General features: G+C 42.0%; 1 protein-coding gene across 1 annotated transcript in view; it reads right to left on the reverse strand.

Moving 5' to 3' along the window:
* TAF1B (TATA-box binding protein associated factor, RNA polymerase I subunit B) overlaps positions 1 to 14,752 on the reverse strand; it is a 1,023,302-nt gene that overhangs the window by 516,209 nt on the left and 492,341 nt on the right. Inside the window, exon 9 of the mRNA XM_085610722.1 lies at positions 4,158 to 4,305. Within this exon, the coding sequence (XP_085466848.1) occupies positions 4,158 to 4,305 (148 nt within the window). The remainder of the gene's footprint in view (positions 1 to 4,157; positions 4,306 to 14,752) is intronic.

Below are 14,752 nucleotides of genomic sequence, written 5' to 3' on the forward strand. Positions count from 1 at the left end.
CCCAGGGTCCGTGTTTTTATATTTGTGTATTTTGCTACATTTGTGTATTTCTGGTGCTTTGATGGTATTGTAAAGATTATAAGTAATCATAAAGCATTACATTACATTCAATAAAGTAGCAGCTTCTTCTCTCTTTGTACCAAGGAAGATCAGAAGAAATCAAGGGTTATGGTTGACATACCAAAGCATTGTGACCCCATCTATGGTGGTGTGGGGATGGCAGTGCCAAAGGCTGTTCGGAGATTTAGTTAAAAAAAAAATAATGCCTCTGAACCTTATCTGTCCACTCATTTTAGTATTACTTGTTAATCATTCTCATACAGATGTTTCTGAGGAAGATCCAAACAGTAGAATAATGGCTTTCCCTGGCAGTACTGAACATACGTTCTAAAAAGGGCAGACAGTCAAAAGTACTTTGACTGACGGTCCAATATCTAACAGGCCACTGGTCAAAAGATTCCATTGGTGGATCCAGTATAGACTCCTCTTTGAAAAACATGGTGGTTTCTAGACTCTAAATCAAGTGGAGGAACAGGAAATTTGATCAGATGGGATAAAAAGGCTCTAACTCTTCATCAAGTACAAACAAGCATTGGCATAGCCAATAGGTCACTCCTTTGGGACTGTATAAGTGTTTAGCCATGCAGCACATTATACATTACGTTACATTAGACTTTAAAGACATCAACATTTGTGGTAAATCATCTATGATATACTGGGCCTATTACTACCAGGCATTAATTAAAGTCCTTTGACAGTGTTGGCATTCTGACGGCTATGCAAATTTGAGCAGTGATGGAAATTATGAGATGTGTGGCAATGATCCCTCTCTTAAAATTTTCCCGAGGTAAATTTAGCACAAAAATATATAGTGGGAAATGTGAATTAAATTAAGACATGCATAATACAATGAACATTTTAGACTTTGTGGTATTACTAGTATGTACAAACAGCAAATTAATGTATTCATCCAAGTCTTACAGACTCAGTTTATACACTTAAGTGAAGGTGCTAGGTTTTTAAAACTTTGGAGGCTGCAGAAATGTTCATTATTTGTTGCTAAATTTGGGGTGCATCTTTATACATAATTGGTTGTTACTTGCATGTAAAATTATTCTTGCCCACTGTGTTCCCCCACTACCGTAGCGTTGTTTAGTGAATTGTGCTACAATTTAAAACTAATGAGTACATTGTGCCTGGTAAATAGACTGCATGGCAGGGCATCTTTCCACTAGTAGATGAAGAGGAACTCTGCATTGCCGAATGAGAATCTCACTCATCAGAAGAATGGCACTCCCTGTTTCAACCCCTCTTTAAGGGGAGACTGGCGGTTCACCTCCTGCCCTAGCAGCTGAAAGTAGTAAGGCAAAAACATTTGAGCATCAAGGAAAGGCTTCAGGTCAGACTGATTCTGGCCACAGGGCCAGGTATTTAAGTGACTGTAAAGTACATATAAATTACAAGTATACTCGATTGACTGTCTTCCCACGGTCTGTAAAGTACTTGGACTTCTTTGTCAGCCTTTCCACTCCTACAAGTAACCCTTCAGAAGTATCACTGGTGCTGGTGGTTTTAAGGCAGTGTGAGTTAGACACCTAGTAAATGTCTGCAAGACTTCAGGACATACCTCGTCACACAGTTCAGTTGCAGTGTTGCGCCTCTAAGCTTGGTCATGTGAAACCAAGCTAAAGAGTGTTGTAAACAATGCGCTTGGATGCAATGCGAGTTAGTTGTCCGCTGGCTGGTGATCGACACCAAGCTCAGGTCACTATTTCAATAAAAACTCTAGTCAGTGCCAGTGACTTTCGTTAGCACAGGCTCTTCTCGTTTTTATATTTGATAGCAAACACATTAATATTACAGTTCTGCCCTTGCACTATAATTGTTTTTACCCAGTTGAATGATAGTCCATGTATCGCCAAGCAGTGAAGGGTGTTTCGACTGGTGAGATTGGAACTTGTGACCTTCTAGTCACAGACCACTGATGGCAGCAACCTCTTAATACCCGAAGTCATTTATTAATTGTACCCTAATATCTCATAGGTAGAAATGCAACCGTTTTAAGAGAAAGACGCTGTTCTTGTTTTGGTCTGAGTTTCAGGAATAGCCAGGCGCTTGTACATTAATACAAATTTCCCTTCATGTTTAACATTTTTACTCTTTCTGGATTTGGTATAAATTATGTGTCTTTTAGGCATGTATAAAGCAGGTCCTCGCTGCTTATGCGCTACAACTACACATGTACTCGGATGATTGTATTTTCCCTATAAAAACAGTAGCCTCGTATGAGATCAGCTGTTTCAGCAAAGTCATGTGGCATTAAGGAGCTGAGAAATATGGAATTCATCAGCTGTGCCACGTGGGGAGACATGCCTGCACCCAGCTAGATTTTGGAGAACTGCCAATTAAGGATAGAACTAAACTGCCACAAAAATATAACAGTAATTGGCTTACTCGCCCTGCCTCTTAAAACACAAACTCGACAGCACTTGACATACGTGCAAGAATAGCAACTGAAATTTATTGTAAACCTCAGCAGACCACTTAAATAATAATCTTTATTAATGGTATTTTTAGAACCGTAGCTTTTGTCAGGCTTACTGTGAAGGGGAGACACCAATCGTTGAGGAGGGAAAATACTTTAACTAGGTCTCTAGAACCTCCAGCATATAAAGCCCTTTTGAGAAGCAGGTATTTTTTCTATTGATTATTTTTAACTCTCCACATTTGACAGACTGTAAGCAGAAACAGATCCAGCCACATTGCCTGTTTCCTGCTTTCTACATGGGAGAGCAATCAATAGTCCCTTCCTATTGTTTGACAGTGTTCCGAAAAGTAGCATCTATTGAAAATATATAAATTTGATGAGCCTAATAAGGTCGATATGCGCCGAGAGTTGGTGCAGGAGCAGCAGCCGCGATCAGGAGCAACATGTGGCCTTGTGGACACATTAATTGTGAAACAAGGGGCATACAATGTGTCACGTGAATTTGTGTGTGACCCTGAAAGTGTGCAAAAAATGTGCAGTAAATGGCCAATTCAGTCTAACGCCACTGTAATGAAAGCATGCACCAGTGAGCACGAGAATATTTAAGAATTCACAACTAAATACAAGTATTGGGTGCACTGGAGAAACTTCTCTATTTCTACATTACCTCTTTGTTGACGTTGCAGGGAACACAGCATTGAGGGGCATGTAAAACGTGTGGGGCCATATTGGAAAGGTGAGATTGTACTGTAATGTGAAGAACACCATCCATACCATACTCAAAATAGTACGTTGCAGAAAATGTTTGAATACCACATATGACTCATATGCTGAGGACACTATTTACAGGACACCTATTTACAAAAATGTCTAACATCACGTGATTGTGGCAAATAACTTAGCATTCTTGTGCCTAACAAAAAATAGGTATCTATGTGGTGTAACAAACAGAGCTGCAGACTTTGGGCCTGGGGAACCAGGTTTGAGTCTCTCCATCGGCTCTACAAACCACATGCCGATGATAACAAATACATTTGCATTCATAGCATGGAACAAGCTCCCTCAGAATGCGTCGGATGAGCAGTAAACAAAGAAATGCAAATTTTGTGTGTGTTAGCTCGAAAGCAAAAGAGTAAAAAAAAAATACAAAAAAAAAGAGTGCCCACAAGGTATTGGTAAATAAAATGAAGAGTAGGAGCACACGTAATAGGGGCAGTCCACATGGGTTACAAAAGTAGGGACTACTAAGCCTATTCACCAATCAAGAGCCAGCATTTACAAAGGACAGTAAGAGGAACCAATAAAAAAGATGGGCTGTTCTTGAAGCCATATTCTAGATACAGGATGTCTCGAACAGACAGCCATGCGCTGCCTAGGCGAGACCTAAAAAGGTTGCAGGTTGCTTTGCTGATGACAAGAAATAATGGTATTGTGGGGGTTATTATAGAGAGGCATATGTGCTTGAGTATGGCAGTACCAATTAAATTGTTTTTGACAGGATTCTAAGATTCTCTAGCACGAAACGTTTAATGAATGTTTAGAATCTGTTACTAGACCCTTAGAAGAGAGAATGGATATCATGGTCAAGCCTCATTTTCATAAAACATTACACTGAAAGAAAAGTATATATGAAACAATATTGACAACAAAACGATTCACTCATATTTACCAGGTAGATTAGCTTCCATAAGATATTTTAGACACAGAAGGTTGGGATGAAGAAAGCAGCTTTCAATTATGGGAGGAAAACGTGGCAAGTCTAAAAAAGCAGCAAGGTGAAACGTCTTTTTCTTTATTGAAGTGTACGAGGGCAAACACTGAAAAACAAAACATAACATTCCATGATTACTAAAGTGTTTTCTAATACAGTTATGTATGAAAACTCCAAAGAAAACCCTTGGTGTCCAAATGCCATAGAATCTCATCTTTTCGCTCTTGGTCAAAATACATTGATGCTACATTTTTTACTTTTCTTCCTTTTTAAAGGATTTAACAATTTTTCAACATTCTTTTATAAGGGCAAAAAGGAAGTGGCAGTTGTCAAAAAGTTTAAGCTAGGAGAATAGAAACATACAAATCAGGGGGTAAAATAAGAATATGTATGTATATATATTTTTCCACCAAAATAAAAACAAAGGTTAAAGTGATGTTGTAGTTGAGTGACAAAGTGAAACAAGACCTAACATTTAAAAAGCACAAAAACCCTGAAATTCACCAGTGAGTGACCTAAATGTAACTTGCACTGCTTATTACATCACTTATAACATGTTAAATTATATCATCGATAACATCACTAATGTCATCTTAACCTACATTCTTTAATTAGTTTTTCCAGATGCCACTACTTTGAGGAAGTGCCACGGTATGTTGCAAAATGCTGCATTTTTTGTCACTTTCCTCCCGCTGTCGAAGCAGCACTTCCTGTGGAGTTCCCCATTGGCCCTCAGTAGTTCCTCTTTTCTGCATCTCAGCACAAGCCATGCTGTTGAGATACATAGCCCTCAGATGCTTCCACATCCCACTGGTTTCCACTGAATATTATCTAGTCTTTCCTCCATGCAGCACTTAGTTTCCCTCCTGTGCACTTTTTATTTGGCAACTGGAAGGTAGTAAAACTATCACACCACTGATTCATTCTCCACCCTCAGTTGTTGTGATGCTGCTGAAGTAGATGGAATGACAATGTTGTCATCTTCTGATACTGCACCTCTACTAGGCAGGATGGATGGTGTGCTTGGTTTCTCACAGTGTCAGGTGTTTGTTAGTGTCCATTTAAGTCTGAAGCCGTGGTGGTGCATTTACACTAAACTGCCTACTGCCTCTCAAACACCGCTCTGGTAATGGTGATCAGGAAAATCATTTGAGGCTGTTTCGAATGGCAGTAGGCTTATGTTTTGATAAGTGCTCCCTGAGTGGACAATCAAATGGCTGCTTTCTTTTTTAATATTGTTTTGGTGTACCATCAGTCTAAGAATACTCCTGCAAAACCCAAATAACTAAATGACAAACTATCATGTCACTCCCGCTAGTTCATTACTTTCTTTTCAAGTGCTGTGGTAGTCCCTCAAAAAATTGTGGTCACTATGAAGGGATGATGGGATCATTTTATTCCCATTCAGTATATATCTGAGTACAACAGTTTCCTCAAAAGCACATTTAACCAAGATCTCTCGTAGTTTTTAGTACAATTTGTGTGCTTTTAGGTACAGCGGGATCCGAAGCCAGTACCACGGTATCTGCGACTCATAGTGAAACTACATATGATTGCCTGAGGTTATTCTATTAATACATTTTGAGGGAGGTTCCCCCCCCCCCAATTACTGCTATAAGGGAGTGGCACTTTAGTGTATTGACATCATCTGCACTCACTGTTCCGTTTTTTTCTGCAGTTTCTCTTATTTCTTGGGGATTCAACTACAACTTATAAAATGGCATCTGGAGAAGACTGTGCAGAACCTAAAGAGTCCCTGCCAGACCAGGAAATGTAGAGGACTACTTCATAGTCCATTGTTTGGGACTTCTTTCTAATCCATCCAGGTGAGAAGTAGTCTTAGCCAATATGGTGATTAGCAACTTCTGCCACCAAGACATTTCTAAGAGTATTTATTCGGATGTTGTGCATGATCAATCACCTACACACCACTCAATACAATGCTGCCAAGAGAAGACGTGCTGAAGATGTGGGAGCCTCAAGATCATTTGCTCCACTCCAGACTCTCCAGCCCAGGGTTTCACTTTCTGATGAAGTTGTTTGCACCCTCACCCAAGATACCTACCCTCTTTATATAGATATTATTAATTCATGTTGAACGAAAAGTGCAAACATTGTATTTGTTATAGAAGAGTAGCTTGAGACCAACTGTTGGCTGCTCACAAAGCAAGCTGCATAAAATTATTTTAATTTTATTTTTAATCCAAGTTCAGATGCCCTAAACATTCTTGTTTTTAGTTAAACCTCTAAATAATTTGGAAAAAATGACAGAAAACCTTTAAAATAATGTTCATGTTAGAGCCAACTTTCATGGTTAAAAATAGAAAAAAGCGAAATTGTTTTGGTTGTCATGTCTGTGTTTTAATGTTAAATTGTATTAGTATTTTTTAATGGGCACATTGAATATGCTTTAGCACATTATGCAACATACAAACGTAAACCCAGATTTACCCACACCGTGCACAGGCTTTGTATTACTATCAAACACAAACCCAGTACAAAACATTTTGGTTGTATTTACTTTCCAACATAAATTATCCACCAACCCAAGCCCTGCTCATCTAAGGATGTTAGCTACAGAGCCTAACCCCGAAGCAGCCATCCAATTCCTTGCTGCACACAGCCAGTCAGGTCGTGAGCAGCCAACCCCCGAACAGCCTCTGTCCAGGCCCTGAGCCCAACCCCGAGACGGGCTACCATCCACCCACAGCACCTGGCCTTTGGCTGTGTGCAACAAGGGGATGACCTGCAGCCAACCCCACGTTCGCTGCCTAAACCCCTGCTGTGTACACTTTGCAATAGGAATTAAGATGTTAGCCTCCCCTTCCTTTTTAGGTCTCGCCTGACCCAGCGCATGCGCTGGTCTGGCGAGACTTATTGAGAGGGCTCCAGAAAGTGCTACCAGGCCAGCCTAGAGCTACAGTGCATGTGCGCGGGCGCGCGCGCCGCGCATGCCCGCGATTACTTTCACTTTCGCGGCTGCACGGCCGCTTTGATGTTTGATCGCGATCACTTTCGCGGCCGCACGCCCGCTTGGCATGGCCAATAGGTCTTGCTTTTGGGACCTTATAAGTATTTAGTTATGCAACTGTTGCATGGCTAAACACTTATAAGGTCCCAAAGGCGAGACCTATTGGCTATGCCAATGCTTGTTTTCCTTGACATCCACTCGACAGATCAGTGCAACACTTTTTTACTAAGAAGCCGAGGAGGATGAACTGTTTGGGGGGAAAGTTTCCTATGGATTCGTCACACAGCGCAAAAGTTATTAGCGAAACAAAAAACGCTCTTCCTATGGAAACTCTGACCTAATTATCCCTATACTCTGTGTGTGTGAAAAATAAAAATAAATAATTTGATTGTTGGGAAGTACAAATCATAAAAGAAATTATGATTTTCTGTTGATCTACACAATGTAAGTATAGATTCTAGAGGCATTGTTTCTATTCCATTAAAATAAGCATGAGAGAGGTGTTCTGCCCGTACCTGGTACTGCACAATCCGAGAAATTCCTTTCAAAGATCACTTGTGTTCAACTGTGGCTGTCCTACCAAAGCCAAAATAATGAGTCTGGAAAGTAGCCAACACAAGATCACCATTCAAAAATGAACTGAATCCAGATCTCAACACTTTAAGCCATGCAAACACAACGATCTACTAGAAGCATGATTCGTACCTATTACACAGTACTGAATATCAAAACGCAGTTAGCGTCAGAATGTAAACGGTGATAAGAGAATTGCTGCTTGAGCTGGGGGAATTTCGTTTCCAAGTTTTGGGAAGGTTTAGGGAAGTTTAGCAGTTTAGGATCACACGAATGAAACCAGTCTTAACACTACTAAGCAGTATAGAAAGATAAACAATAAAAGGAGGACTTGCAGAATAAAGTGGGTTTGGTTTCTAGGAACTCTCTGAACATGTTGACGTCTGCCAGCATGACTGGGCCTGCAGCAAAACCTCAGAGGACAGAGCAACACCAAACTAAGAAGCACAAAATAGCAAGACATACAAGACAGAGGAAAAGTGCATGTAATTGGTATGGCACAAGCTAGGGATTAAACCTTTCACAAGAGGGAAAGACTATTTGGTACCTCACAAAACATATCATTGCTGCTAGACACCAGAGAATGAGAAATGACTGGGGTATTGCACACTGTCAGTTCACCCCTAGATTTTGACCTAAAGCAATCTACCTCACACTTCTCCAGCGAGTAGCTTGTGAGCTACTAGTAGCTCTCCAGCTCTCCTGCGTGCATCTTCACCTACTAAATTGGAACCTTTTGCTTTTTTTTAATTAATATGTATGTGCCAAAATTGGATGTTCAAGACAAATGTGTGTGTTTTCAGAACTCATAATCTGATGTTTAGAGATAAATGGCTACATTTGCAAAATATATTTAAAGTCGATATTTCACTTGTTAATCATGTGGGTAGACTTATTACTAATATTATTACTTTTTATGCCAGGGGCACAGCAGCACTGTGGCTGGCATGTATTACCAATGTAGAGGCATCCCAAAAACCTTTTCTACATTCTACCAGTACCAAACCTGATACACTGAGGTGATCACTGCTGGTAATGTTGCATGAGGTGACCACTAATGCGTTCTATACAAATGTGCATAGCAATTCTTGCACCCGCCGTCGTTAGGGTGCAACTGCAACGCAGAACAGAAATTCAGAATTTTGGAATGGTGCACCATTAAGCTTCTGGTCCACAACCAGTAAGAATATACGTGAGGACAGGTATTCCTTTATATTCTTTCTTTATTCAATTTAGGTTCTTTACATCTACGCACAACATCCAGCCAACGCGTTTCGTTCAGTTAAAACTTGAACTTCATCAGGGCTTTTCAACATTAATTCTACGGATTGTCCAGATTGTCCAGATTGTCCCAAGATGCTTCATGTGGAAAATATGGCATGTGTTTATTCCCAATGCATTGTCCTTCACACCCAGAGCAGGAAAACCTCAAAGGAACATGACCTCATAGTAGGGCCACGGGTTTGATAGCCAGTCAATTGTGCTATAACGTAGCGGCCACCCGTCACCTCGCCAGTAGAAATCTTGTCTGATGTGGTCAGTGTTACTACAAATAATATAAGTAGCTTGTGATAATTTTAATTGAACATAAGTAGCTCTATCACACAAAAGTTAGGAGAACCTGGATCTACTTTCTCCACAGACATGTAAAGAATGGGGGAGGCGTCTGCTTGATCGGACTACAGAAAAGCAGATATTCTTCCTTACCGACAAATTTAATGGACCACACATCAGTACAAAGGGGCTCTGTTTGGCATTTTGGATGAGAATGTTATTAGATAGAGTGGACACTTGCTCTGGCTCCAATTGACCAAAGAAAACTAAAGGAGACCTCATGCAATTTCTGCAAGACCTTGAAGACCAGTCAGCTGAAGCATCCGACTTGCAGGGTGTCAAGGTGACAAAATTATTTACTTCCTTAACAAAGGATGAGTTCAAGGATTATCTTGTTGAATTACAGTCGGACTCTGACAGAACTCAACCACTAACCGTGCCCGGCTGAGGGCAGACAATAGCAGGGACATAGGTGAACATAAAACTGAAATGCAAAGCATAAATACCACTGAAACATGGAATGAAAACTTGCACAGACTAGGAATTTAACTTATCACAATGATTGCTCACTTTAAAATGTAGAGGATATTGCGGAGTGAGAAATGCGAAAAACTCAAGAACTGAGACTGCAACACAATATTAGACTCTGCAATCTGCTTCTGGACACGGTAAGAGACTTCTACAAATGCCTTCAAGATCACTTCCCAAAGATTCCCGAAAGAAACACCTAAGTAGCAGATCATGACAGAACATAGCCATTGAGCAGGTAAAAGAAACCTGCTTGAAGTGAACCACCTTAGAGATGTGCTGGCCAAGATGTCATCCTACCAACAGCTGAAAGTCCTAAAAGGTGGAGGGGCCCGCTTCAATTTGGCTGACAAACAGTGTCTGTCAGGCTGAGCAAAGGTCAGCCTGATAGACAGTCTTTATGTTCAGGTGAGGCAGCCATGCTCTCTCTATACATGCACTAAATGCACCGAAACGGACCACATGATCTGAACTTTGCCGGGCTGAAGATCCCACCTCTGTGGGCGTCACCACCTCAGTCTGGCAAAGTGCTTGCAGAACCTTCCCCTCATGACGAGGGAGAGCATCACTGATATCTTCAAAACTGTGCACTTTAGTTTTAATCCCGGTTGTGCCCAGGGCCGAGTATCTATGAGTGACACCTCCTCACAGAGTGGGGTGGGGTCAGAAAGTCTTACTGACCCCATCCCACTCTGATGAGGTAGGGTGTGCCTAAGGTTAGCCAATGAGAGGAGGCTGCAGTCCTAATCCTCTAGGAACCTCGGAAGCTGAGATCACTTCTGAATCTGGCAGGTTCTTTTTTTTAAATATGGAGTGCGTGTATGTATAAATATATGCGTGTTTGTGAGTGCATTGGGTGAATGGTTGTGTGTCTGCTTGTGAATGGTGGGTGTCTATGTGCACACTTGTGAATGCATGGGGGTGCGAGTGAGTGCATGTAGATGGATGAGCATGTGTGTGTGTGCATGTGTACAGCCCCCCCACTACTCCTGCTCTACCGTCTGCCATTGTATTCTACCCCCTTAAATAGAAAATCTTTAGGAAGGAGCAAGTCTTTTGCACCATCTGTTAATGCAAGTCTGTACAAAATCCTAGCCCTGGCCACACTGCTGAAAAGACAGTACCAACCAGTGGTACTAGAATTTAAATGTCAAATTATGTCTAAATGGATGTGTCCAGGAGGCATATATGTCAAATGGCAGGATAAAGTGACTGCAATCTTATTACACAAGGCAGGCAAAATATTTTTGGGCATATTCAAGGATTAAGACATGGCAGGCCATCCCCACTACGAGTTCAGACAGCACAGCCATCATGGGGAATAGTGGAACAACCCAGTGAGAAGCTGAAAGAGACAAGTTAGTGATAAGAAGGGAACAAATATCCGATTATCACTGAAGAAATTCTAAGCTCATCCAATGATGATTATGTCACTAAAGCCAGGAAAACCCTTTCTTCGTAGCCAAATATGAATGGTAATGTTTATTATCAGTAGGAAGGAAAGAAAATGGACTGGACTTATACCCTTTCCTTTATTTAAATCATGCAATTTTGACTAATGGAGTAGATTACTGTTAAACATACTTCCATAAGTAAGCACTGGTTGAGACCTCGTTGCCTAATGTATCCTATTGTCCCCCCCATTTATCTTTGTTTTTTCTCCTTCGCAATATATTGGAATATGTATCATCTTACATAGTAGCAGAGGTAAAACCTTTTTCTTTTATATATAAGTGTATACTGTTTACAACCATGCTGAACACTGTATTGTCAGAAGATAACAAATGTGTATAGAGGCTGTTTATAAACTGTTGTGTTATCAAACTTTCATGAAACTATAAAAAAAACAATAAAAACAAATTTAAACAAAAAAATCAGTAGGGAGGAAAGAAGACTCAGACACAAGAGGTTGGTCCATGGGAACACATCATATCTTGCTAATCACGTAACATGCAATCTGAAACACAGGATTTCAAAGAGGTAATTGGGCAGTAGAAGAAAGAAAGAGAAGGTGAGGAACTTCAATTTTCGATCACGATCGAATCGACCCGCCATTTTATGTTGCCATCACTCAGGCAGCACGGCGAACAAAGTCTATTCTGCTTTTTCTGTAGCCTGGTGTCGAAATACGCCCTCGGCCTCTATTTGTAAAGCTGGTGTTAGAACTAGCCGAGTACACTAATCCCTGTCTGGCTTTTCTAATCCGCGTCTCAACTATCTGTTGGCTCACACTATTCTTTCCTGACTTTATCTTATCGACTGGCCTTCACTGTTTCCTGCTAGCATTCTCTCGTTTCACAACTGTCCTCCAACACACACAAACGTATCTCGCCACCTGCAAGTTAGTTATGAATACGTTAATGTATTAGCTTGAGGGTGGGGTGACAAACACAGTTGGAGGAGAGGTCTCTTCGAGTCATCTGATATTTCTGTTTTCAAACCTTTCCTATTGGTTCCACCTTGTTTTCCAACTTTCCTTATTGGCTCTTTCTTGTATGCTCTGGGAGTGTACTAGCTGCAGCTAAATAAATCTGATCTTCTAACGCCGACAGAGTGTCCCGTGTCTCTGTATGTCAAAAGTGGTCCGAAGGTCTTTTGCAGAGAGGTTACTCCTTCCTGACGGCTACTGATGACCGCTGCCCTGACTGCCGCCCTGCTTTGGCCCTTCCTTTGATGATGTATGGTAAGGCGAGACGATAGACGGGCCTTTGTTGGTGGCAGAAGACGTCCTTAGTTAAGTATTTTCGTGGGTCGCGCCCACAAATTTGATTCTTTGATTGATTTCCTTGGGTTCTTAGATTTATCCTTTGCAAAAGATAAAGCCGAGGGTAAGTGAATTTGTGCTGCGTAAACTGAGTTTTACTCCCTTGAAGTTTGTGAACAGTCCGGAGACATCTCGAGATGCCTGGTCTGACTAAGTTTGGAAGAATTTGTTGTATTGGTTGTAATAGGGATTCCCAACTTGAGGACTCTTGTCCGATTCCTTCGGTTGGAACTCCCACATATGAGCTCTACTCAAAACATGGTATCGGCCCCATTGCCTTTAACGAGACATGGACTCGATACACGAAGAAAGATGGTGTTCTCAAATGGCCAGAAAACGGTAGCTTCGATCCTAATGTGCTAGATAATTTAGAAGCAGTTTTATTTAAAAGAAAAGCCCGGCCGGCAATGTTTGACTCTTTCCGCCTTTGGCGTAAGGAAGCCAAACAGAAAGAAATTAAACAAGCAAAACGAGATAGGAAAGCACAGGGTTTGACAATTATACAGGCTGCCCAACAGTTCAAAAATGTTGATAATGCGACTGAAATTTCAGAAAGACAACATCGTATGGTGATAGATAAATGCTATGCGATGTTGCCTGTTTTGCCTTCTGACAATAAGAAAGATATAGAAGAAGATCCCCTAATGTCCCATTTATTAAGGTTGCCTCCGCCCTATGCGCAAAATGCCAATGTACCTCAGCCATTACAGCCTGTTCAGCCGCCAATGGTACTTCCGCCTGTTCCAGCTCTTCCGCATTTGCCTCCTCTAGTATTACCACCCTTGTCGGTTTTACCGTTAGTCTCAACTTCTTTGCCCTCATCCCCTGATCTTAGATTGTTAAATGGTAGCGGCAGTTTCAATCGATAACCCTTCAAGTATTGCCCGGCGGTAATCGCCTCTCATACCATTCGATAATTTACCAATGACAGAGGCAGGCGCCGGAGACTGGAAGGCAGGAAACAAAGTTTTATTCCGTCGGAGCAGAACACATCAGATCAGACAGTAAGGTATCGTCACGAGGTGCTCTAACTGCATCTCTGAGGCCTGGCCTCTTATACACAGGTTTATGACTTTATTGTACATGGCACATTCTTGAGATTACTTTGATGTATAAAAGAACGTCTTCGGAATCCCCACTTCGAACTCGTTCCCACACATATCTACAGTGGAAGTCCCCACCCCATCTACAGTAGGAGATGGCTATCACGCAGCTGGACATTCCGCCAATTCCCAGGGGTGTGTGCAACCGGCCGGGTCTCAGGGGGTAGGGGCTTTGATCCACTGTAATCCCTTTGATGTGGGGTGTTTCCCTTACAGTAGGGGCAATAAACTGCATCCGCAAGGTTAGGTGATGGCCTGGGACCGGTTCGGATAATGGGGCGCAGAGGAAGGGGGTTATCAAAGAGATGCATGACCATGTATGGGATGTCGGTCAGGCGTGGGATGTGGTTCCATGGCAGGGTCGCGCAGAAGGAGAGGGTTTATGGCCCGTGTATGAGAGAGCGGGGGTGGCCGGCACGCGGGGGATGCTCGCAGCGCCAGGGGAAAGCGCTGGCGATCGAGAATGAGCGGGGAGAGAGTGGGGTGCCTAAAATGGCGGCCGTGCATTCGCTGTGCGTGGCGCTGGGGAGAGGCAAGATGGCGCAGATAATGTTCAGTTACAAGCTAAATTTCCACAGTCCTCCCTTTTAACATATCTCGCCAGCTTGTCTAGTTCGGATCTATCCCCATAATACTACGAATTTCCACCTCATACAGAGCTTTCATTCGCTCTGTTTCAAAGTCCAAAGTCTTAGGGCAGATGCAGTTCATAAAAAGCGAACATAAAGGTGGCAGACACTGAATCCCCAAGCAACATCCACATAGTATCACAATCGGTATTAGGATAAATGAAAACAGCCTCCATCCCCAACTTTTAATAGTGTCCCAAAACCAACTCCCCAGTGACCATTCTTCTTGCTCTTGATGGACCTCTGCGGATAGCCTGTGGAGGTGTTCAATTGCTTTGTAGACTGAGGGTGAGTTATCCGGTACGTAGGTACAACAGCTGGACCCAATGATGTGGCATGCTCCTCCACGATCAGCCAGAACCACATCTAGAACGAGGCGGTTCTGAAGGGCCACTAAGCGGACGGCCTGGAGCTCGGCGGTGTTGTTGGCG

This window comes from Triturus cristatus, chromosome 6, assembly GCF_964204655.1.
Source record: "Triturus cristatus chromosome 6, aTriCri1.1, whole genome shotgun sequence".
In the NCBI taxonomy this organism is placed as follows: Eukaryota; Metazoa; Chordata; class Amphibia; order Caudata; family Salamandridae; genus Triturus; species Triturus cristatus.